The sequence below is a fragment of the Rhinolophus ferrumequinum genome, chromosome 12 (assembly GCF_004115265.2).
Source record: "Rhinolophus ferrumequinum isolate MPI-CBG mRhiFer1 chromosome 12, mRhiFer1_v1.p, whole genome shotgun sequence".
Lineage (NCBI taxonomy): Eukaryota > Metazoa > Chordata > Mammalia > Chiroptera > Rhinolophidae > Rhinolophus > Rhinolophus ferrumequinum.
Window position 1 is genome coordinate 81,108,096 of NC_046295.1, and position 24,413 is coordinate 81,132,508.

Genomic DNA, 24,413 nt, shown 5'->3' on the forward strand with positions numbered 1-24,413 from the left:
CTGGAGCCCGAGCACTCTTGCTCCGCCCAGGGTCTCCCCAGTGTGAAGGTCAAGGTGCAGAGCTCACATGCGACGTCTTCCCTACCAGGTGGTAAGGAAGCAGAGTGGACAGCGACACAGAGTTTGTGATGCGCCTTCAGAAACCCACACTGCAGCCAACTGGAAATGACTGCTTAATTCATAACTCAGTAAGCCTTAGTTTCAGCTCACGGTCATACCTTGACTCAACTCCAAGTTACTGCCCTCGCCTTGCAAGACTTAGGTGGTGGGACACCTCCTCCCAGAGGCCTGCTGGGATTCCCCGCCCTGTCTGCAATCTGGGGCTCTCCTTGGCACTCCTGTACAAAGTACATCCCACCCACTGCACCTCAAATTGTTTTAGTAAAGTGACTGAGATGGGCCTGTCTCTTCCCCGGAGAAACCCAACCGCTTCATCCCTTCTGATCGCCACGCCTGATACACGGTAGGTGCTCAGCAAATATTCCACCAAATTGGCCAACGAGCCGATCCAACCACCCACCACCCCCAAGTTCCCATGGGCGACGACAGGCCCCCCGGGGGGGGGTCACTCTGGCCTGGGGTTCAGGGGCAGGAGCCGCCCTAGGCCCAGGGCCAGCCAGCTCTGCAGTCTGCCGTGGCATCCCTCCTGCGGGCAGGCTGTGCTCAGAGGCCAGCTCACCCTGGAGGCCCATGCCAGCCCCGCGTGCCCTTGGCTCTCTGTGTGAGGACACACCTCAGAGCCTGGGTTCAAAGCAGGGTCCCCCAAAGTTCAATTCTTAGAAGGCATTGACATGTGGGGGAGTACTTGCCCTCTGCACCCCATAGGCAGCCACAGCTCCGGGGGATGGGGGAGGGAGGAGAGCGGCTGAGGAGGGAGGTGGGGTTGGAGGGAAGTGAGGACAGAAGTGATACCCAGCAGCTCTTACGAACGGCTTCCTGGCTCCCTCCCAATCCTAGCTTTTGAATGTTAGCTGTCATTTTATAGTCTGGGGAGGGTTGGGGTGGGGGTGAGGTGGGGGCGGGAATCGCACAAAATCCACTTGAGGGAGGGTGTGTCTGTATTCAAGGAAGGCCTTTCTCTGCAGCCAGAGGGGGTCTCGCCAAAGCCTTGGGCACCGCCCCTGTGGGGCCCAGCCACGATGTGTGGGCAGGTGCATCTGGACCTCCAGGGGGAAAGTGGTCCCTGGGGGGAGGGGCCAGCTCCTGTCCTGATGAAACCCCCAGACAGCCATGAGCAAGGGAAGGAGAGGCAGCTGCTGCTTCGGGTGCTTTGTTTCTCAGCACTCCAGGAGCGAGGGTGAAAGCTGGCAGGACTCAGTATGCTGTGTTCAACCAGCCAACGGACCCGCTCTCTTACACGAAGGGCCACCCATGGCCGGGGAGCCCTGCTTCAGCCAACGTGCGTGTCGGGCAGTTGAAAAACATTTCTGTGTTTTCGCCTCACACACCCTTGGAGATGGACCGCTCTGTGGCCACTGCACGGATGAAAACACACTGCGGCTGACGGGACAGCACGGCCCTGGCCCATCCTCTCTCCTCTCCATCCGCCCCCCACTGGAAGACACCTGCCTGGACGTGGGCAGTCCTGGAACGCACACTGGGGGCACAGCAGCACCCAGATGAGAGGTGCCCCTCGGAGCCAACGTGAAGGCAGGGAGGGTGTGTGTGACTCCTGGATTCTCTTCCCATCTCGGAGGTCACGCCCCCTTGGTGGGCCTTGGGAACAGTCACTCATTCCTCCCTGCCTCTCCAGACACTGTCCCAAAGGAAACAGCTCCCACAATTCTGCCCGCCAGGTTACTGGGGGTCCAGGGAAGTCCCTGCAGGTGTTCTTTTCAGCAAGTGCCAGCCACCCAGAGTTTTGTCGTACAGCAGAGCAAGGCTGGTGACAAAGCTACTGCTGAGAACGGTGCTGGAGTGGAACAGAGGAGAGACAGGGAAGTTCTCAGTGGTTAAATTAGACAACTCAGAGGCAGACGTGGCCATTCATACTGTCTGGAGACAGACAGCAGCTCTGCTCCGGAGGGCTGGGGGAAGGAAGTGGGGCGTTGGGGGGCCCTGACACTTAAACATTCTAAGAGCTGATGAAACGAATAAAAATGATGAAAAGTAGGCTCAGAAAGGGGCTTCAAAGTCATCTGGTACAGGGACCCCAAACCACCAGCACGAGTCCCATTTCGCAGGGTGGAGGGCCTTCTAAGTGACCCCAGGACTCTGTCCCACCCACCTCAGACTCCTTTTCAGCGAAACCGTCTGTGCAGCACCCCCCTCCAGCCCACCAGAAGCAGTGCCTTCCCCCACGAGCCCACAACCCCCTGTCGCACAGACGGGAAGGTCCTGGTGCGCGATGCCATCCATATGCCCAGATCTTAGGGGTCTTCTGGGGAACGTGCCCCTGTTCCGCTGTGCCCTCTCAGGGGCACTGGCCACCATGCTCACTTGCTCAGTACTCGATGACAGGCCGAGCCCTGAAGTCGGCACGGAGGGGTTCAGAGAAATACTAGAAGCGGTCTCCTGATCGTGGGGGAGGCAGGCACCAGCCCCGGTACAAGCCCAAAGGGGAGCTGCGGTGTTTTTAAGGAGGCAGCGGGCAGTGAAGGCCACACGGGGTCCAGAAGCTTCCCGGACAGGTGCGACCTGAAAGATGCTGAGGCCCCAGTAGAACGCTGGATCCTAGACAAGGTGTCCGAGGGCTCGAGTCCCTTCTCCGCCTCCCTCTTCCTGCGGCCACCTGGGCGTCAGCCCTCTCTGGGCAAACACCAACATCTGTGGGGCACCTCAGATGTGTCTCAAGCACGGTCAGAGTGGCTGCCAGAGGTGTCTCACCATGTTTTTGCTAAGATTTATATACAGATCAAGCAGCAGCTTAGCTGTACCAGTCTGACAAATGGATACCCACGTGTAACTCACCGCCACCACGTTACAGAACATTCTCTGTCACTAAACGTCCCTCTCCTTGCTGACTAGTCCCGCCCCGCCCCCAGCAACCGCCCTCCTGACTGTTCACCAGAGATCAGTTTCGTCGTTTCTAGATCGCCGTATCAATGGCATCGTGTGTCGTGGGCACTTTTGTGTCTGGCTTCTCTCCCCAACTTTACATCACGTCTTTGGGACACATCCATGCTTGTCATCCAGACTTCGCTTGATGAACACAGGTTGCTTCCAGGTTTGGGTTCCCGTAAATAAGAGCTGCTGTAAGTGTGTGTGAGTGTGTGTGTGTGCGTGTGTACGCATACACGTCTGGTCTTGTTTCCCTTGGAAGTGAAATGCTACGAGGAGTGAACTGCTGGGTCAAAGGCGGTGGGGGTGGGGGTGGGGGGAAGTTTAACTCCATCGGCGGCTGCCAGTGTTTTTCCAAGTCGCAGCAGCAATTGTGTCCCCACCAGCCTTGAACCTGAGTCCCCGCTACTCCTGGTTCTCTTCAGCTCTGGTTGTTGCCAGTCTTTCCCACTGTCGCCACTGGACTGGGTGTCTAGTGAAGTGTCAGTGTGGTTTCACCTCCATTTCCGTGATGACTGGTGACGTGCAGAATTCCCGGGAACTTACAGATATTAGAGCAGCTTCCTTTGCAAAAGGCCTACTCGAGGCCTTGTTCATTGCCAAAAAGTCGTTGCCTGTCTTTTTCTTACTGAATTCTAGGAGTTCTTTATATATTTGAATGAAAGCTATTTGTCAGATGTTTTGCAAACTTTTTTCCAGCCTCTGGCTTTGGTTACCTCTTTTCTTAATGGTGTCTTTTGGTAAGAATGTTTTCATTTTAATGAAGCCTCAATGGTCAAACGTTTCTTGTATGATGTCCTGACTTTGTCCCGTGTAAGAAATCTTTGCTTTCATCCAGGTTGCAAACAATCTTTTTCCTATATTTTCCTCTAAAACCGATACCTTGTAAGTGTTTATGTTTAGGTCTCTGATCCATCTCAATTTTTTTGTGCGTGCATGGTGTGAGACAGAGATTGGGGTCCATTTTTCCCCACAGGAATATCCAGGTTTCAAAACAATTTGTTGAAAACTTTTTCCCACTGGGCAGCGCAGATCCCTTTGACAAATAGCAAATGACCACATAAGTGTGGGTCTATTTTGGAATTCTCTAATCCATGCCATCCTTCTGCCAATCCCACTCTCTTGATTCGTTTTACACAAAGTCTTAAAATCAGTTCGTTCAAATTCTCTAGCTTTGTTCTTTTGTAAGATGTTTAGGCTACTCTAAGGTCCTTTGTGTTTATATATAAGCGTTACAATCATCTTATAAATTAAAAAAAAAGTCTGCTGGGATCATAATAAAAACTGTATTAAATCTGTTTAATTTGGAGAAAACCAACATCTTAACCATAATCACCTTCCGATCCATAAACACAGTATATACTTTCATTGGTTTAGGTCTTTTTCCATTTCTCTCAGCAATATTTTGTAGTTTTAGCATAGAAGCTTTGGAATTTAGAAAGTTTAAGACCACTATTTTTGGAATTTTTTTTCCTGCCTCATTCTCTCTTCTCCCTCTGGGATTCCAATTATAGCTGTGTTAGACCACTTGGTACTGTCCCACCTGTGTGAGGCCCTGTTCCTATTTTTCAATCTTCTTTTCTCTCCATTTTACTTAGAGTATGTACCTTCCACTGAAGTATCTTCAAGCTCAGTGACGCTTCTGTCGGCCACCTGCAATCTTCTATTAGGCTGATCCAATGATTGTTCACTTCAGTTATTGTGCTTTTCAGTTTTAGAATTTCCATTTGGCCCTTTTTTATAGTTCCTATTTCTCTGCTGAGGCTCCTCATCTGTTCATTCATTTGGTGCATAATTTTCCTCTAAGTCCCCGACCACATTTCTAAAAGCTGCTAATTGTAACATCTCAGTCATCTCTAGGTTGGTTCCTTCTGACTCCGTGTTTTGGTTTTTTTTTTCCCTATGACTTTTTCCTGTTTCTTTGCAAGTCTAATGATGTATTTTATTGGACATTAAACATTAGGAATGACACATTATAGAGACTGGATCCCACTATTTCTTCTGAAGAGTAATATTTGCTCTAACACACTGGTAACTTAGCTGGACTCATACAGCGGGCAGCAGCTGAGATGGCGGCTGACTTCAGTTTCCAGCTGCTGAATTTTTTGCTGGGAGCCTTAGGATGCTTCCTGTGTGTGTCAGCCTAATGAGCAGACACGGATTTCGGTGGTTTATTAGCTTGTGGGATTCCTGCTCTCTGTGGGATCCACCCTCCTGGCATCTCCCCTCCCAACTTTCAGGTTTCCCTACCGGCCTCAAGTTCTTTCCCCCGACACGTTGTCAAGCCAAGCCAGCGAGTGCAGCTGTCTGTATGGATTGGGGAGTGCCCTCAGGCAAAGGGCTACAGACACCCCATCCCATCCACTGTGAGCACTTCCCTGTGTGTTCCTGCAGGTAAGCGTGAGATGACACAGTCCCTCCCCGCTCTCTGTACTCACAGAAGGGACGAGACCACAAGACGGAGACACTGGGAATACGCCCAGGGTGCTTACCCCAACACATGTCCACTACCAAGGACTCAGCTTGCTTTTTTTTCTAAAGACAAGAAACCTGATCATACGGGATCACTTTTCATACACCACTTCCCAGTCACCTCTTCTAACTCGGGGCACTGAGGTTAAAAACAGGCAGCCAGAATCACGAAAGGGAGAGCCGAGTTCTGACATCTTAACTTGGGACAGAAAAATCTCAAAAATGCAGACATCACCCCTTCTCTCAATTCTGCAAAATGTCCGCTATCCGAAGCCTGTTGAAGACTGGGGAAGCGAAAGGACAGTTTTCTGCCTGTCATGGCCCGAGACTCCTCTCCTCCAAGGGTCCTCGTCACAGAGCCTCAGAGCACTCATGTCCCGTCTCCTACATGTACAGTGCTTTTCAGTTGTGGAAATTCTCTTGCAGCCATTATTCAAGCCAGGCCAGTGAGCACTAAGAAATATAGGTTCATGCAGCTTCTTTGAAATTATGAAGTAGAGGCACTTCATGCGTGTTCCACATTATAGGAGAAGAGGGAATAAAACAAACAGCAAAGAAGTGTCCTTGTTAAATTAAAACAAAATTATGAAAGCAAAACCCACCGTGTTTGTTAAACTCACCAATTAAGATAAAAAGACTATCAGCTCCAATTGGTTAAATCAACACTTATACTAAGACTGACTCTGTGCTGGTAACTCATTGGGTCCAGGGACACGGGTGACAATGGCATCAACTCTGTGCTGTGGGCCTCACGCTCCAGGTGGGGAGATTAGAGAGGGCAGCAGTCACGTCTGAGATGCAGAAGCTTGTAGAATGTAAAAGTGTCATTCGCACGGGATGCCCAGCTCTGGCTCCCAACAGTTCTGTCCCCTCGGCCACCATGGCACGGACATTCTACTGTTACCTTGCTTTTTAGCAAAGGCGTCATGTCCTAAAGCGAGTGTCTGAGTAGGGTAGGGGATGGATTACGGTCTTAGGCATCTGTTAAAGCTGATTAGCTTATGTCCTGGCCAGCTGGGCCCGGTGCATCTGACAGCCGTGGCTGTAGGGCCGGAGGAAGAGAAAATGACAGGTGTGGGGTTAGGGGAGGGGTGCATAACGAGGTCCCCCGGTTGTCTGCAGCGTCCTGGAGCGCAGTGCAGTGACCGGGAGGTGAAGCCCACTGTGTGAGGCTCCTGGCCCGTTTTGTCCTGCAATACGAGCTTGGTGAGTGTCCAGCTCTGCCCCGCACGGCCCCTACACGTGGTCCAGCAGAGGAGAGGCGAGGCTGCTGCATGGCCGCCCGGGGCCCAGTGCACTTGACTCAACGCCAGTCCAACATCCCACAGTCCTCGCAAAGGACCCCAAGGCCCCGCCAAATCCGAAAGTGCCTTTCGAGTCCCCACAGTGTGGTTCCACCGTGCTCTGTTTAGCTTTCGTGGTAGGCTGTTTGGCTGGACCCCGATTCCTTTCAAACCAGTGTCTCGGGCGAGCAGAGACTTTCTCGTGGAGATTCCAAGTTGCCAGAGGCCACCTTTCATGGGAAAACTCAACATCCCGCCACACTGGATCTGGGCACATACCAGTGCTCGCTCAGCGCTGGGCCACAGAGCCCAGGTCCCTACCTCCTTCCAGGTCAGGCGGGACACATGGGTCTCTTGTCTGTAGGAACTGGGCCCTCTCGCTAGCGACCCCTAGAGGGAAAGCAGTCAAATGGGTGCGAGTTCTGGCTCTGTTACTCTGGGCAGGATAACCTGAGCTCAGGTTCTGCAAAGTGAGAGGACCACCAAACCCCTGGTAAGGTCATTGGGAGGATCAGCCACAATGTAAGTGGCCAGCACAGTCCCAGACCAGAGCAGGTGCTCGATAAGGAGTGATTGGCCCACCCCAGAAGCTGATTTGCTCTCACAGGTTTCAGACGTTGCCCTTCTCTGTCCAGTCGCCCATGTGAATGGAAGAATCCTGGACCAAGGCAGGGACGTAGACATCCCGATGCAGACAAACCTCCAGGGCCAGGCCCACGCCATGGCGAGACCTCGGCCCAGATCCCTTCACTGGACAACACTGGGTGGACACCTTGGTCCCCAGCCCTCCTCCCCCCTTTCCCACCCCACACTCTGGGACAGTGACCCTGCCCTCCTGCCCCCTTCCTGTCTCATCCTTTCGCTCTTGCTGCTTTCTGGCAGGCAGCTGCGCTGACAGATGCTAAATCCTGGCAATTATTTTAGTCCTCACAATGGCCTGAGATCCTCCAGGAGGGGCCCGAGCACAGCCTGCTGCCCTACGGAAAGGCAGAAGCCCGCCCCCCTCACCTCCTACCCGGGACCCCGAGGGCCCCAGCCCCAGCAGCCTTGTCTGCCCACCGGATTTTGTTACAAAAAGTCAGCTGTTCAGAGAGCCTCCCACTGCCCCAGGCCGCCTACAGAAAATCAAAGGAGAGAACCAACTCTGGGCTTTCTGCCTCTGGCACGCCTGTATGTTTACGGTGGACATAAAATATTGCTGCTGACGGCACAGTGTGGGTTCCGGCCCCGGCTGTCAGACCCTGGGAAGCAGGACACCAGACCACCGCTAACTTGTTACTAGGAAACCCAATCGGACATCTCCTCGGTCCACACTATTCGAGGTCCCCAGGACCTGGAGAAGGCAGGCTGTGGGTTGGATGGTCTGCACGTGGGGACAGACAGACAGACAGATAAGGAGCTGCTTACACATTAGAGACCTCGGTCTCACTCACCCTCGGCAGACCCTCACCCCAACCTGTGAGGGTGGGGTCGCTCTTCCTACAGGTAGGAAACCAGGGCCCAGAGAGGGCAAGACAGTCCCCCAAGGTTGCAAAGCCACTTAGGAGCACACCTAGACAATGCCAGCGCCCAAGAGGGATTCCTTCTAAGTGCTGCAAGAAGCGCCCCACTATCCAGGCCGGGTCACAAGGGCGAAGTCCAGGGGACTGTCCAAGATCACAGCAGCAGATGGCTCAGGGTGTCCGTCCCTCCTCTGCCGTCATGTAAAGCATGCTATGTGGTCTCGGGCTAGTTCCCTACCCTGAGTTTCCATTTTCTCTACTGCAAAATGGGCCACCTGGCAGTGTTCCTGTGACGGCTGAGATGATGGGACAAAACCCAGGCACGGCAGGCACTCAGAGGGACACACTGCACTGCACCTGAGACGATGGGACGAAACCCAGGCACGGCTGGCACTCAGGGGGACCCACTGCACTGCACCTGAGACGATGGGACGAAACCCAGGCACGGCTGGCACTCAGGGGGACCCACTGCACTGCACCTGAGACGATGGGACAAAACCCAGGCACGGCTGGCACTCAGGGGGACCCAGTGCACTGCACCTGAGACGATGGGACAAAACCCAGGCACGGCTGGCACTCAGGGGGACCCAGTGCACTGCACCTGAGACCACTGCTACTGCGTCGAGACAGCGAATGTTCGGCACCTTGCCCCCGGGGCACTTTGTGCCACACTGTGCAGGGTGCGGGTCAAGTTATCTATCTGCTCTTTCTATGCTCTGTTGCCTCAGGGACGACCTTTGCAGGGAGCTCACCTCTGTGGGTGGAGGTGGGAGGACAAACACCGGCAGACAATAACACAGTGACAGAGCTAGTCCTGCTGCACTTTTCTTAATCCTCTGAGAAAGGGGCACTTCATTCAGCCAGGTAGGGCTGGGGATGGCTTCGTGGAGGTGACCTCTGGTCTGAGCTGCGTAGGATGAATAGGAGTCTGGCAATCCATATAACAGATACTATGTGCAAGGCAGAATTTTTACAATGAAATCTAGCAATCTAGCATGTTATACTTACTCATTTTTAAGAAATATCTCTTAAGTGCCAATGTAGGTCTGTGTTGAACACAAGGGAAATAATGTAAAATAGGCCTGGTCTTTATCCTCAAGCTCTGCCAGAAAACGGTACCAGGAGAGGGATCTGGGGAGGCCCTTATTAGACAGAATGGAAGCTCTCCTTCCGGCCACAGCCCAGCTGGTCGCTGCTCCCTCTGGAAAACGGCAAGACGCACATGCGCGTCTGCAGGACATCCCCTCCACACTGGCCTCCCCTACCCCCGCGGAGACTTCGTTAACTCAGATGGCGGAATCACTATGACCACCTTGGCCTTGAAAGGACCAGGTTTAACTGGGGGGTAAAAATAAGAATTCATAGACATGCACACCACGTCTGCTGCCCCGCATACACTGGAATATTTAGCCTGGACAGGGTGGCAATGGGGCGTCTGCTCTGCATTCATTCAGAAGGGCCCCTGCGCCCACCCTGACATAGAGAATGAACCTCTTTCCTGCAGTGCCGGGGGTCGGCGAGGGTTTGAAGGTCAATCAAGCTCCAGACCACTGTGCTAGCCAGGGCCTCTGGGACAGCTCAGGCCCATGTACCAAGGGGCCAACAAGATGTCCCAGGAGGGTAGGGCAGGGAGCCGTGGGGCTCAGTCCCACCAGCTGCAGCCAGCTGCCTCCATACCCAGATAAGAAGGGGGCACTATGACCTGTTCACTGGGCAGAGTGTAGATGGGCTGCCTTCTATCCTGCCCGTCCTGCCGCCAGCTCTGGAAGGGCAGAGGGCTCTGGACAGTTTATCTAGACCCACAAGAGCAAGAAAGAGAGGCCAGGGCTCCTATGCCACCTGCCTTGCCACTGGGCTGTGCCTACAGGGTCACTTTGGGGCCAGGAACACCAGTCCTCGGTTCCCGAGAAACAGATATAGTTGAGACCCAAACTCTCCCAAGACCCTGGCCCAAAATAAGGCAATGACGGGCCCAGTGGGAGCCAAGGCAAATTTCCTAAATCACATTTTGGCAAAACCTATGCACCCTCAATGTGGCCTTCCAGCAACAAGTCCCTGGACTTCCCAGCCTCCTGGTCTGTGAAGGTCTGGCCCTGGTGGACATCCTGTTGGAAAAGTTCGAAGAGCAGGCCCTGCAGAGTCCCAGGCCTGAGGCGGGGCACTGCCAGACAGTCTGGGGCAGGGGGCTGGTAGGCAGGTGCCCTTCTAAGTCAGACAAACCCAGTTTAAACTGCGGTTCTGCCCCTTAGCTGCTGTGTGCCCTTGGGCAGGTGTCTTCACCTCTCAGAGCCATCTCCTTCCCATCCAAAGGGAAGGCTCAGTGTGGGAACAGACCTGTGCATGTTCCCTGCATGCTGGCTATTTCTTCCACTGGGCCAGTCCCCACGGCCGGCAGCTGGGCTCACAGAGTTCACGTGAGGATGGAGAGACCTCGACAGGGCCTGAGGGACCACGTGCTGCTAAGGAGACCCTGGGTTGGGACCACAGTCGCTGCTCCCTAAGTTTTCGTTGTACAAACGAAGATCTGACCAGCCAGAGGGGAAGCAACTTGACTAGCCACAGATAAGGAAACAGTCGAGGAAAGACCATGGAGAGCTGCCACCTCCTGACCAGCCCAGAGCCAGGGCACCAGTTCTGGAAGGCACCCTCGACCGGCCAGACTGCAGAGCAAGGGGACGTCTGAGGACAATGGCCACTGGTGCCAGTGGAGGGAGGCGCCTGCCAACACCACCACTCTGGGCGGTTACTCTGCACACCCCACAGACTGCGGTGGGCTACGTTCTCCACGAGGCGTGACAGAGGGCAGCCTCACAGGGCTGGGGCTGGCTGTTTGTTTTGAATGGCGCGGTTTCTGTATAGTCTGTTTTCAAATTTGTGCCCTTTGAAAAAGCAATCCTTTGGGGCAAACACGAGACATTCCAAACCCAAGCCCTGCCGACCCAATCCTCCATGCACACAGGTCTCCCTGCGACACTAAACTTTCATGCCAGGCGGCCTGAAAATAAGTGGACTCGGGGTAGCTTTTAAACAAACTTCCTTTGCAGCTGGGCGAGGCAGGTGGGCGAGGACCCCGAGGGGCGGATGGCCTCTCACGTGGATGGGGGTCACCATCAGGCAGCGATGCTCCGTGTCCCCTGCCTGGGCGGGGCCTTGGACCAGAGGCAGGGCAGAGAAGACAGCCTCCTCCCTCCCAGCAAGCAGCCCCCCACCACCTGTGCGCCCACCCCACTCCCCACGGAGAAGGAAGACCAAAACCCCCAAAGACAGCATCAACTCAGAAACTCCTCCATTTTATGCACCTTAAAAAATTCTCCGAGCGATGCTAACAGGACGCATTTAAAGCCGCGGAGTCATCTGAGTAGCAATAAAGCAAGAGGCTATATACAGCTACGGATAAAGCACACTCCCGGCCGTGTCTCCCTCACATTTGTTTAAGCCTGGGAACCACTTCAACTCCAAGGACAGTGAACCCAGCGAGAAGCAGCGGCTCCTGGATCATAAAACTGTGGATCCTTCAGGCTGGAAGGAAAGCCCCTGCTACCTGGAGCTTGCATTCCAGAGGTGGGGAGATCGAGGCCCTGAGAAGGATCTGACATGCCCAGAGTAAGACAGAATCCCGCCGTGAGAGCCTCGTGTGGCCCGACCTCAGCCACCAAGACCCAGGTGGACACACCTTTGCTGTCACTCGGCCTCACACAGGCAGGCACGTGCCTATGTGACGGTCCCCTCTCCAGCCAGTGAAGACGGACTTCAAAGCAGCCTCTGCACACCTGGGCGCCCTCCGTCACTGAATATACCCCAGTTGGGGGATGGCAGGTGCTTCCACGTGGGCTGTGCCTTCCTGGGGTTGGTGGGTGGCCCTCCAGTGAGTCCCAGGGAGCTTTGATAATTCTGATGTCTTGCAAACCCCATGGAGTGTCACAAACCATATGACTCTTCCATATCTTGAGATGGCAGCTCTGGGTCGTGAGCAGGTGGTCCTGCCTCGCTCTCTTGCCTCACCCCACTCCCTTCCTCCTACTCTTGGGGGCACTGGGCCTTTGCAAGGCTGTTCCTTCGGCTGGGGTGCCGGCCCTGCTCTTCGGCAGTTTCTACTTGGGCTCCAAAACCTAGCTGTCACCTCTTCTGAGAAGCCTTCCCCAATTTCTGAATTTCTGAGCTGGCATTCTCCCAGCCCCACTCTGGGCGCCCAGTCTGCTGCATGTCGTGCTTCTGTGTGCATAGCTCCCTCCCACCCGAGCAGGGGACTCTCACAGTTCAGGCCCCTAACCCCAGGCCCACCCAGGACTCAGGCAGGTATGAGACATGAGGAACAGCACACCTCCAGGCTCCCAGAAGCACCCCAGAACAAAGGGGAGGGCAGCACAGGGAGGAAAAAGCCATTATGCAAATGCAAGGTACTAATCCTTAAAGCAATTTCAGAACAGGCCTCTCATTGGGGGCCTAGTTTGCTTGATAAAGCGTTTTTAAGTGGCAATATTTTGTGTTAATTTTTTAAACCAGCTGCTCTGTTATTTGATTATACGGAATTCAATGACCTCAAAAGTGAGCTGAGAGCCCTTCATCTTAGTCCAGTCTCATCTGTTCAAACGCGGGGGCTGTGTTCCAGCTCCTGGAAGCATGTTCTGGATCTGAGAGCCCCACTGCCCACTCAGGGACCTCTAGCCACACGTGGCTGTGAGCTCCCAAACGGGGCGCGTCCACCTGAGCTCTGCTTACAGTCTACACAAGAGAATGTCAGCTACTTCGTTTATGATCTGCTGTGTTGATTACGTGTCGAGCTCGATAATATTCTGGATATACTGGGTGAACCAAAAGTATGTTCTTCACTTTAACTTCACCCGTTTCTGTCCTTTGTGTGTGGCTACCAGGAAATGTGCATTCGTACACGTGGCTTGTGTCGATTTCTCCTGGACACATGGACACTCGAGAGAGAGACCACGTTCCTGGTAAAATGGGCGGACGGGAACCGCCACCGGTGCCTGAGGGCTCACAGGGCTCTGTGCCACCTGCAATGCCACTGCGACCTTCCCAACAGTTACGGAAGCAGATATTGATGCTGCATGTCACACACAGGGAAACCGAGGCACAGAAAGGTGGGAAATGCGCCAGAGGCCACACGAGTGGGACAAGACAGAGCCGGGGCTCCCAGGCCTGTGTGAGAAGACGATCTTGGCGGCTTTGGGAACAAGGCATGGCGGGAGCAGGACACACAGACGCCTGCGCGGCCCGGCACGCCGCTTTAAGTGGGTGGGAGGTGAACTTTGGAACTGCATCTTGGGGGCTGAGGCTGTGTGGCCCTAATAACCTACTGGACTCTGGGGTGACACTGGAGGCTGTGCAGGCCCTAGACGGCTCCCGTCGGGACGGCCTTTCTAAGGGGTATTCTGGGAGGACCATCTGGGAGGGTCTCGGGTGGGGCACCCACACCTCTCCTCCAGCGCTTGCCCCTCTTGCAACCCCCACCACACTGTCCGACCCCACCCCCACCGCCCGGAGCCCGGGGCCAGAGGCGGGGGTGGGTCTCACTCCCCTTTACATTTCCAGCTCCTGGAAACACACAGACAGTGCTTAGTAACCAGCTGGTGACTAAACAAGTACATGCCTGACTGACTGAGTGGAAGTGGACATTGGGCCACTGGCACATGGCGGTCCCTCACTGGTGCCCCAGGAGCCACACCAGGTTCCCCGCCTGGGGAACCCGTGGAGCCCGTGTCTGACTTTCCCCAAACAGCTGTGGAGCACTGCGATCTGGGTGACCGGGCGGGCCCTTTAAAACCTCAAGGTGCTCGTCACTTGTGACGCCTGCCAGGAGCCCAAAGGGAAGACTGGCAGCTCTGCTCGCAGGGTCCCTCCCTGGCCCCCGCCGCCCGGATCAGATCTAGGCCATTGCCCCAGCTCCAGCCCTGATGACGCACAGACACACTCCCTCCCCCGGCCGCGGCCAGGTGAGAAATGACATTTCTGTTTGTCTTGTAAACTGCCATAATGGATAATATCAGCCCCAGGTCCACAGGGATGGGAGGCTAGGAAATCTTGCTTTTCAGTGAAAGGAGAAGTGGGAACAAAAAGCATGAAAAATTTATTAAACTGGAGCCACTGGGACCAAACTGCAAGTTAAAGACTCAAATTCATCCCAGTTCCTAGAATTTATGACTTACGTTTGCAATAACGGCAGTCATACGGACCTCACTGGATGAAAAGGCTCGCTCTTAATGTCTCGGAATAATACTGAACTGTGCAAAGCCACACGTCCCCCGGACTGGCTTCTCCGTCCAAGAGGAATTATATCCCATGTTTTGTTTCTAGAGCTGTCACAACCAGAAAGGGAGAGAAAGGAGAAGTGGGGGCCCCAGGTCGCTGCTGCCTGATTCACCCCACAGGAACCCTTAAAACGGGCCACGCACCACCAGCCATCGGGGACAGGCAGGCAGCCCGGGGGTGGCGGCTGAGGGGAGGGTCCCTGGCTGGTACTGATGAGGTATTCTATGCCAGGTCCCGGCGGCACAAGGAGCCCTCGGTCTGTGCTGACCACTGGGGGAAGTTTCTGGAGGGCACAGACCCCCAGCCTCGGGTTGGTGACTTGGGAAAAATGGCGGATCATGATGGACCTCACCCCCAGCACTGAACAGGGAGCTCCCCAGACTTGGGGGACACAGACTTTGAATAGAGGGGAGGTTAGACCATAGACTTGAATCAAATGGCAGCTCTGCCACTAACTGAGTGACACGGGCCAGTGGCTTCCCCTCTCTAGACCTCAGTTTCCCTATCTGTAAAATGGGGACACCTGCACAACAGACCTCACAAAGCAATTACGGGCGGGGGAGGCTAAGGGTAGGGGACATAAGGAGATGAAGTCCCAGCAGGGCCCGGCCCCTAAAGGCTCAGTGGGCACCACCTATCATCATTGTCACCAGGCCTGTGCTACCAGGGCTGAGGGGATTGCACAAGACAGAGATACAGGGTCTGACCTCGGGCACCTTCCGGTCTGCAGAAGACAGGTATTGAACCACCTAATCATGGTGCACCCCAAGGACAGCCAAACCGCTGTGGGGGCTCTGCAGGGGGGTGGGAGAGGTGATGCTGGCTGGGTGGGTGGAGTATGAGGGGTTTCCCAAAGGGGGAGACGCTCAGGCCTGGGCGTGGCAGACGAGAAGGGTGGAAAACACCGGGAAAAGGGGTGGGAGGCGGTTCAACCTTGAGCTCAGCACGCGAGGGGCTGCAGACAGGGCAGGGGGCTAGGGGTCCTCACCCCCGGGACCTCCCTCCTGTCGCGCCTCCCTAAGACTCGGTTTTCTCACCCCTCCAGGGTAAGGTGAGCAGCTCTTCATTAGGCCCCACGCCTCAAAAGGCCCCTCGTGTGGAGTGTACCTTTCTAAGTCCCTCTCTGACTCCTGGGACTGTCAGAATATCCGGGTGGGCTGCTCCAGGCCTTAGGTGTGACCTGTGTGGACCCCAGGCCCCATTTCTCCCCTTCAGGGTGCTCTGAAACCCTTTAACCCACGTGGGGTCCCCACAGGACCCTGGGGCGGCCCCATCTGGGGAGGACAGGCAGTGGGAGCTACTCCCCCTGGTATTTCGTTCACAGAATCACATGAGATCAGCATAGTGCTGACATGCTGGTTTTGGGATGCTTCAAATTGTTGCATCCTGCAAAAGCTGCCTGCCTGGGCCCCACATCCGAGAGGCAGCATGGACGTGAGGAGGAGCAAAAGCACGGCGCCTCCACACAGAAGGTGTACAGAAATGCCAGCTCTGATTCTCAGCCGCAGTCTGTGCTACCAGGGGCAGGGAAAGAGAGAAGCTAAGAATCTTCCCAGGAGGAGCAGCCATTTATCCAGAACGAAGAAAAGTCTGCCGTCCAACAGCAATGAGGCCCCTGTCAGCGGAAGTGAGAACAGGGTTCTCCCCCTGGCCTGAGCGCAGCCGCAGTGGCCAGCCAGGTCAGGGGCCACCAGGGACCACCCTGGTGCCTGCACAAGCCAGTCACTTCTGGGGCCTCAGTCTCCCCTCCTGCAGCACGGGGCGCCCCTGCCTCCTCCGCCCACTGCCCCTTCTCAGGGAAGTTGAGCTGCAGGCTCCTGACCCCACCCCTGGCCACAGCGGGCCCCGCAGAGCCAGACGATCTCTTCAGGAAGAGCCACCATCCGGTTCTCATCGGTCCCTGTGGGGCCCCAGGACTGTGAGGTGACCTAGCCAGGAGGGGTGGCCAGGCCTGGGCTGCATGTGGGCACTGCAAGGAACTCCTCAGAGCGTGGACTGAAGCAGACACAAAGCAATGGAAAGACGGGGCCACCCAGACAAGGGAGACGCCCTGTGGCTTCAGGCGGCCTGTCTCAGCCCAGGCCCACGCCCGCCGTCAGGCCACAAGACAACCCTGAGCCCACGTGCTGCGTCTGCTGGGGCCTGTGCTCCAGGGGCCCCTGCTCTGGAAATACCGGCTCCCCCCTCCTCAACACAGCATCCAAGCGCCTCCCCAGCCCTGCCCACCCCACCCCAGCTCCTCCTGCAGCTTCGCAAAAAAGAGCCCCCTCCACGTCTGACCTTGGGAGGAAGGTCACGCCCATGTCACCACCAGACATGCTGGGGAGCCTCCTAGAATGCGGAGGGAGGTGTGACGTGTACAGCGGCTCACGTGAGAGCCTGCAGAAGCCCACGTTCCCACTCTGGTGTGGGGGAACCCACAGCACACACAATCATGAGGCTGGTGCCATGCTTTCTCCCACCGGCCCACCCTCCCTCCCCGTCCTTCTCCCGCCTGGTTCCTTACTCAGCCAGCTCCTCCAGGCTGCGGTAGACATCGTCATCATTTTCTGCCGTCTCCTCTGAGGGAAAAGGCCTGCGGGAGAGGAAAGGAGAGCAGAGTGAGGTAAGCAGGTCTCAGTGGGGCCCCAGCCTGTCATCCACCACGGGCCCCCTGGATTGACAGCTCTGCTGGGGGAAGCAAAGGGCTTCTGCCTGCTCTCTCAGGGAAGGAAACGGGTCTTCCTGACACTGATGTTGTCACAGAGGCAGCCAGGCAGAGGAGACGGGAGTAAGGAGAGCCATGCCCAGCTCAGCACGGGGACACTGGGTCTTTACTCCCTCTCTCTGGGCTCCAGCGTCCCTGTTGGCAAATGAGGGGACTGGGTCAGCGATGGCAGGAAGCTTTTATCCCAGGTGCCAGTCCTGCCTCCACACTCCAGGGGAATTCTAGAAACAGAGGTGTGGGTGTGGGGCTCCCCCAGGCAGCCTTGTGGAGCAGCACTGCGTGGGAAGGCTGCTGGCTCATCTGCCTGAGGGAGAGGACCCAGGAGGGAGTCTGGCAGGGAAGGGTGGAGCTTCTGGGGCACCGTCCTCCACCCCCAAGGGTAGGGCCACTAAGGGACAGAGGATAATGGCAGAGCGTGCTCCACAGAGGAGGCCTGCCAGTGCCTGTGGGGAAGATGGCACTCGGCCACCACTCCCACTCACCAGCCCACTGGGGCCTGGCTTGGGGTCAGAGCATGTCCTGAAAAGCTTTCGGACCTTCCGTCACGTGCTGCCTTCCTGCAAGGACCTGCCTCCCCTCCTGGAAAGGGAGCTCTGGGAGCAGGAGCCACGTGGGGACGAGCCCCAGGGGGAGCACGGCGGGGCGCCTGAAACGTCCATCCCCTGGAGGGTAGATGGCTGGGTGGCTAGAGTCACCATGGACAGTGCCATCAAGGGACGTGGTCTCTTCCCATGGCCTTGCGGTCATCATTCCAAGAACTGTCCCTCCTCCCCCAGCAGCACCAATTTTCTCCCCTAAGTCGCCCTCCCCTGACGCCACACCTCCGGTGCCCAGCCCCTGCCACATTCTCCTCCCTCAGCCGCAAGCCTCAGGAGCTGGCCAGTCGTCTTTACCTCCGTCTCCTCCACGATGCCTCTTTGAACCCACCTCCATCCCCCAATGAAACAGTTCTCATCAAGGGTAACAGTGACCTTCATACTACTGACCCCAAAGGCTGGATTTCAGATGTGACGAGCACTTCTCAGAGCGGACGAGGGGCAGAGTTCCTGGGTAGGGATGCAGCTTTGCCAACTGCCAATGCTGACCCAAGGAACTCGGCCGGGCGCGGGGCACCTGGAATCTGGTGAAGGGCTCTCCGCAGCGGGCCTAGCAGGGCCTTCACATCTACATGAGACTCTAGGACACATGGAGTGGGCCACGTGGCCCACACTCATCTGGATTTAAGACCCTTAATTACCATTTTTTCCATGAAAATCTCACAGTTCTCTATTTGGGGGTGTGCCCGGCATCCCCATCCACTCTGTCATCTGGGAGGAATGAGACGGAGTCAGAAAGCTTCCCTGCCGGTGTGAGAGGGGGCACACCAGCTGTGGTCCTCAAGAGACAGGTGTCAGGTGGGCAGCTCAGAACTCACGGGGAGGACGGGAGGAAAGCGGGTTCTCGCTGGCAGAATGCTGGGGGCTCAGGCCCCACCCTCCACTACTGCAAAATGAAACTGGGCCTGGCTCCTGAAAACGGCAGGCCCAGCCTACACTGCCGAGGTGTTGGGGACCAGCAGGTGCAGGAACGGAGTGGAGGCTCACTGGGTACATAAACCAGGTTCAAATCCTGGCCCTGCTCTTCCTCTGGGCCTGCGTTTGCACATCTGCGAGACGGAGGGAACATGGAGCCTGGGCACGGCCAAGGTCAAAGGAGAGAAGGCAGGTGCAGTATGGGCACTGTGTCTGCACCCAGCACGTGCTCGCTGGGAAGGGGTGAGCCCTTGGTCTGTCACCCCTCAGTGCCATCTGGGGACTGTTCTAAGGAGACCCCTGTTCACAGACTGGAGGAAGGAGGCAGGTCTGCAAAGGAGGCAGTGCACTCTGGCCAAAGAGGCAACAGGGGAGGATGGGGGTGTGGGGGGAGGGGTGGATGTGGTGGGCATCTGGTTCTCTGTGCCCACCACCAGCACAGGGAGCCCAACAGCAACCGCTCAAAGAAATCGGCCCCCCACGCCCTCCCCAGAGCTCCCCGGGAGTCCTCTGCACTCCCGCCACTCTAACTGCTCACGCAGGGACCCGTAGACACAGTGCACAGGCCACGGTCGGGTTGAACCAGCCGCGCCAGGCGCCAGGCGCCCGGCCGGCCTCCCTCCTCCTCCACGAGGGAGGACGGGGCAGGAGAGCAGACGAAATGGCGCGAGGTGAGGGAGGCTCACTCAAAGCAATTGGCCCAAACCCACCCACCCCTGGGGGAGAGGAAAGTGCCCTTTAGTTAAACCAAGCACCTCCCTGTGGCCCAGGGGTGTGGGCTGCGTGGGAAGCCTGTTACTAAGGATCTTGCAGGGAGACCCTGGCGGGGGCTTCCTCACTCAGGGGTCAGGCTGACATTTGCTCAGCAGGGTAATTTGGGGGTGGGGGCTGTGTGAGCAGCTGCTCCCAACATCAAAGCTCGGGGCCTGAGCTCCACGGGGTGCAGGCCTGGCGTGTGGAGAACTGAGCCAGGAGCTGAAGGCCTGGTCCTGCCCAGCTGACACAGACCTGCTGTGACCCTGGGTCTCAGGTCCCCAGGAAGACCCACCAGAAGACTGGTCCTTGTTCCCCAGTGGCTTCGTAGCAGTAGCCTGTGTCCACGGTGGCAGCGTGGCCGTGGCCCAGCTTGCCTTGTCTGTGGGTGGGCTCCCTCTCCTCCCTACAGCCCTCCCCTTCTTTCTGCCATCACCATGACAAGCACATCCCCACTGGGCATCACGCGGTGAGAAGGGAGGAGCACAGCAGTCAAACGTCAGGTCACTACAGGCCATCGTGACACCCTAGCCATCAGCAGGGGAGGGCCCCTCACTGACCCAGCAGCCCTTACAACCGGAAGTCACTCCCCCGATACAGCAGAGCTGGAAGCTGACCCAGATCCCGTGTGGTTGATGGGATCAGGCTGGGAACCCAGCTCTGGTTCCTTAGCCGAGTCGCAGCGCCAAAAGGTCCAGCCCACACCCGTGACCACAGAAAGTACCAAAAGGCTTGGGCCAGGCTGAGATGAGGCTGTGGGTCCCCACAAAGTGTCTCCTCCCCTTCAGCATGAGACACCCCCCGCCCCCGCCCTCTGCCAGGACAGGCTTTCCCCACACCTCGCCCACGCCCACGCGCCACCCTCCCTCGCTCGTTTCTGGCCATCTCCTCTCCAACCACTTCATCAGCCATTTCTGCAGCTTCCCCATAGTCGATGATGAATGGTGTTACTTCCACAGTGAGGTGAAAATACAATCAATATGTTGAAAACAGGTCACCACGCTGGGACTATACTTAAGACCAAAGTAATTTTATTTCATGAGCTCCATTTAAGACTTTCTAACAAATGAGGGGGCATCCAGGTGCGGCTTTATGAGCTGGAGCCTTCGATTTTCCAGCTCAGGATCAGCAAATCCATGGCATGGGCGCCACCTCTCACTCTTCCTGTGCCCAGACAGACATCACTAAACGCCTGCAGCACTCCTACCCTGGAAGCTCAGTAAGGTCTTTCTTAACACAGCGCGGTCCCCCTCAAGCACCCGCTCCACCCGTGAGGTGAGGCAGAGGCAGGCAATGAAAGGCAAGGCGTTAGAGTAAGGCACGCACAGCAGGTCTGAACCCGAGGTCACTGCCTGCTGTGTGACCTGCACAAGCTACTTAACTTCTCTGAGTCTCCGCTCTCTCCCCTGAAACGTGGAGATGATAAGAGTCCCTTGTTGGGTTTCTGTAAAGAGTAGCTGTGATATGGGAGACTGCTCTGCACGTTGCAGGACCCCAAATGGTTGCTGCTACTTATAATTTGTTACCATCCTCATCCTCACCCAGGCTATTTTCTACCAGCCGAGAGAACTAACTCCCGATTCCTCCTTAGGGCCTAAGTGCCCCATTACCCAGAATATTTCAGTATCTTGTTTCCGTCCAGAAAGACAGAAAGTTGATGCTCACCAACAGGAGGAATTTCAAAACATTTTGCCTCCTTTTTAAAAACTAATCAATCTTGTGGGTGACTATCTTTTAATTTCTGTGTCTCTGTCAGGGTCCTGGTTTGCTCCTCCTTCATCTGTCCTGTCCAGTGGAGGTAAAACAGGGATGTTTAAGTCAGAAGAACGCCGCTGCCCACAAAATCCTTACCTTTGTCCTGACATCCCTATTCGGGGCCACAAATCCCCAAGAACGGAGCTGCAAATCCAATTAATTCCTGCCACAGCCAAACAAAGACAAGCTACATCCAGGGCAGACAGAGTGGGAAAGGGATGTGAACCCCCCCCCCCCCGGCTGCTGGGTGGCCCCGAGATGCGGCAGGCGTGCACGGGGTGGGGGAGGGCTTGGCAACCCTCTGGCCTCCTTCTACTCCACTCTCCCTCCAGCCTTTGCACGTGCTCATCCGGCTTCAATCCCCTGCCCCACCCCATTCACCCAAGGCTTTCTTCACCCTTCAAGACTCAATTCAAGCCCTACCTTATGTGGGTCCCCTTCCACCTAGCACAGTGCCTGGCACTAGAGATGGACGGATGGATGGCTGGGAGGACAGGTGGGTGGGACAGTGGTTGGATATGAGGGTTGCTGGACAGGTGAATGAGGTGGGTGGGTGAGTGGTCGGAGAAGGATGGAGGGGTGGCCAGGAAGACAGGTGAATGGACTAGTGGCGAGTGGACGGGTGGACAGATGGGTGTATGCCAGGTATTCTCAAGCTACTCCTTCCCCAAAAACAAGGGCAGCCCTGAATTAGATCCGAGGAAGCACCTTCAAAAAGAGCTTATGAGAAATCAACCAGAGATATTCGTCACCCGAGTTGTGACTTGACAACACTGACCCCCAACTTAACACGGGGAGACACATTTGCACACAGGATATTTGAGCCGTTTCTGGGGCCACATTCCAGCTGTAACTTAAAGCCTGGAAGGTCTGGAGAAGGTGTGACTATTCACTCTGCAACAGGACCTGGCTCCATCCCTTCTGTTTCAGGAACCAGCTGATCTTCCAGATCCTTCGGTGCCTCTCCCACCCCCCAATTCCCTCTCCCTGGCTCAACAAGACATCCAGACGTTACGTTAACAGTGGAGTTAATCTGCACCTTAAGAGGAAGGGATGAGAAGCGAGAACGGCAGAGCTGTCCGCACAGAAATGACTGTAGGCTAAACACCGAGCGTGGTCACCCAGGTGCCCCCGGCAGGGCCCGCTGGGGTCCCCTTATCGCATTAGGCCCTTCCTCAGGATGCACTGCCTTGTGCCCAGCCTCTGGAAGGCCAAGTTTCCCACTGGCATCACCGAGGAAACGAAGGGGATGCCGGTGCCGGGAGCAGAAAAGCTGCTTTGAGCCAAGAAGTCGCCACCAGAGCCCACGCATCAGGCAGTGTCCAATCCACCCACAAGCTTCCGCAGCACCCTGCCCGCACAAGATGGGGGTGCGGAGAGGCTGGTGTTGCTGCTTCTCAAGGAACACCCCTCTAATTTACTCCTCCCACGCGGTCAATTTCAGCGTCCAGCTGTTGCTGCCGGCATGGCTGTATGTGGGCAGGACAATTACAGTCCCAGGGCCAGAGGCAACAGGGATCACCAGCCAGAGGAAGAGGATCTGAAAACAGGACACCCTAAGGGGACGCCTGGACCCACAACCCTGAACAAAGAACAGAGGAGGCTTAATTTCTACTTTGTCCCCTTCCTTCCTTCACCAGGTGTTTATCGGGCACCTGCTCGGGGCTGCCATCTGTCATTGCTTCAGGGACAAGGCACAGCTTGAACCCAGCTCGGGGACCAATATATCAGGCTCCGGTCCTTGCCCTGGGGATCTCTTTGAGAATCTGCTAAAAAGATGGCCTCTGGGAAGGGCCACATGTGCAACTGTGCCTACGGCTGCGTGGGAGAAAGACAAGGTCTGGAAGAGGGGCAGACCAGATGCTCCGGGGGGCGGAGCGGGGGGGTGGGGGGCAAGAGCTGAAGGTCCATACCTGCTGGGACCCAGGAACTAGGCTGGATGGGAACGGTCAGGATTTGTTTTCTTGGAGCATCCTCAGCAGTGGGCAGCCAGATTTAGTTTATAAGACAAAGATCAACGTAGCCAAAGAAAGGACCCCCAAACAGACAGACTTCCTCCCTCTGGGGGCAGGGCCCGAGTCTCTGGGTTCCAGGGGGAGGACCAGTTAGCTTCCGGTCCTATGGGCTTTGGCGAGGGCTGTGGGACCTGGAGCGCGGGGTCTGGGGAAACACGACCCGCTGTCGACGCTGATTTAACACTGCACCAGGCCTGCTCCCTGGGCTGACGCCTGCCTCTCTTCGCACTTCACACCAGCTCAGGCACAGCACCCGGCTTGCGGACCCCGTCTGTGGCTGGCAGCGGCGTGCTTGGCATCATTAAATCCAATCCAGCGCTCCACCGTGCAGGGCTGCCCACGGCTCCTCAGCTGCTCCCCAGGGGGACCCTCCACCGCAGACGGAGAAGCCCCCTGGTGCACGGCAGGTGTGCATCTTATCACCAAGCTATGTGTCTGCAGACGGCCCTGGCCGGGACTCACACTGCTGCCCTCGGGCTCCATGCCCCACACCCTGGAATGAGCACTGGCGAGAAGCCAAAACAGAGACCCCCACTGCCCCTATCGCCTTCATTTCAGGGGAGGCCTGTGGGAAGAGCTAAGAGCAAGGCCTCTGCAGGTAACAGATCCACGTTCAAATCGTGGCTCTGCTGTGGGCTCGCTGTGTGACCCTGAGCAGGGCACGCTCCCTCTCTGAGCCTCAGTGTCCCCAACGGTAGAATGAAGGTAAGTAGTAATTGTTAAGATTAAATGAGATGACACAGGTATGCCTCTTAGTCCAGGTGCTTCCACCTAGCGAGTGTCCTGTGTATGACAGTGTGGGTCACTCTCCCTCCTGTCTCAGCAGCGCCCCCCAAGAATCCACCAGCCGAGTCCAGAGCCTCAGGACAGGCCGTCCCCATTGCCCCCACAGCCTCCTGAGCAGCAGCTCCAGGGGCTAACTCCTGGTGCCAGCCCTAGGTTTCCGTTACAACTGGAAAGTGCCCTCACCCAGGCACCCCTCAACTCTGCCCAGGGACACGCAGAGCCGGCACCATCCCCAGGCCCTCCAACCCACCCAGAGCTCTTTCTCCCCCAAGACCTAGGAAGAACGTCACAGGAAACATGTTCACTTGCCAGTGGTCAGCACGCCCGGTCAGCACGTGGCTCCCCCGCCACTATGCAGCTCCCCC

At 56.3% G+C, this 24,413-nt stretch overlaps 1 protein-coding gene across 4 annotated transcripts in view; it reads right to left on the bottom strand.

Moving 5' to 3' along the window:
* VAV2 (vav guanine nucleotide exchange factor 2) overlaps positions 1–24,413 on the bottom strand; it is a 157,043-nt gene that overhangs the window by 38,629 nt on the left and 94,001 nt on the right. For all 4 annotated transcript variants that reach the window (XM_033122758.1, XM_033122757.1, XM_033122756.1 and 1 more), the window contains exon 4: positions 17,028–17,096. In XM_033122758.1, the coding sequence (XP_032978649.1) occupies positions 17,028–17,096 (69 nt within the window). The remainder of the gene's footprint in view (positions 1–17,027; positions 17,097–24,413) is intronic.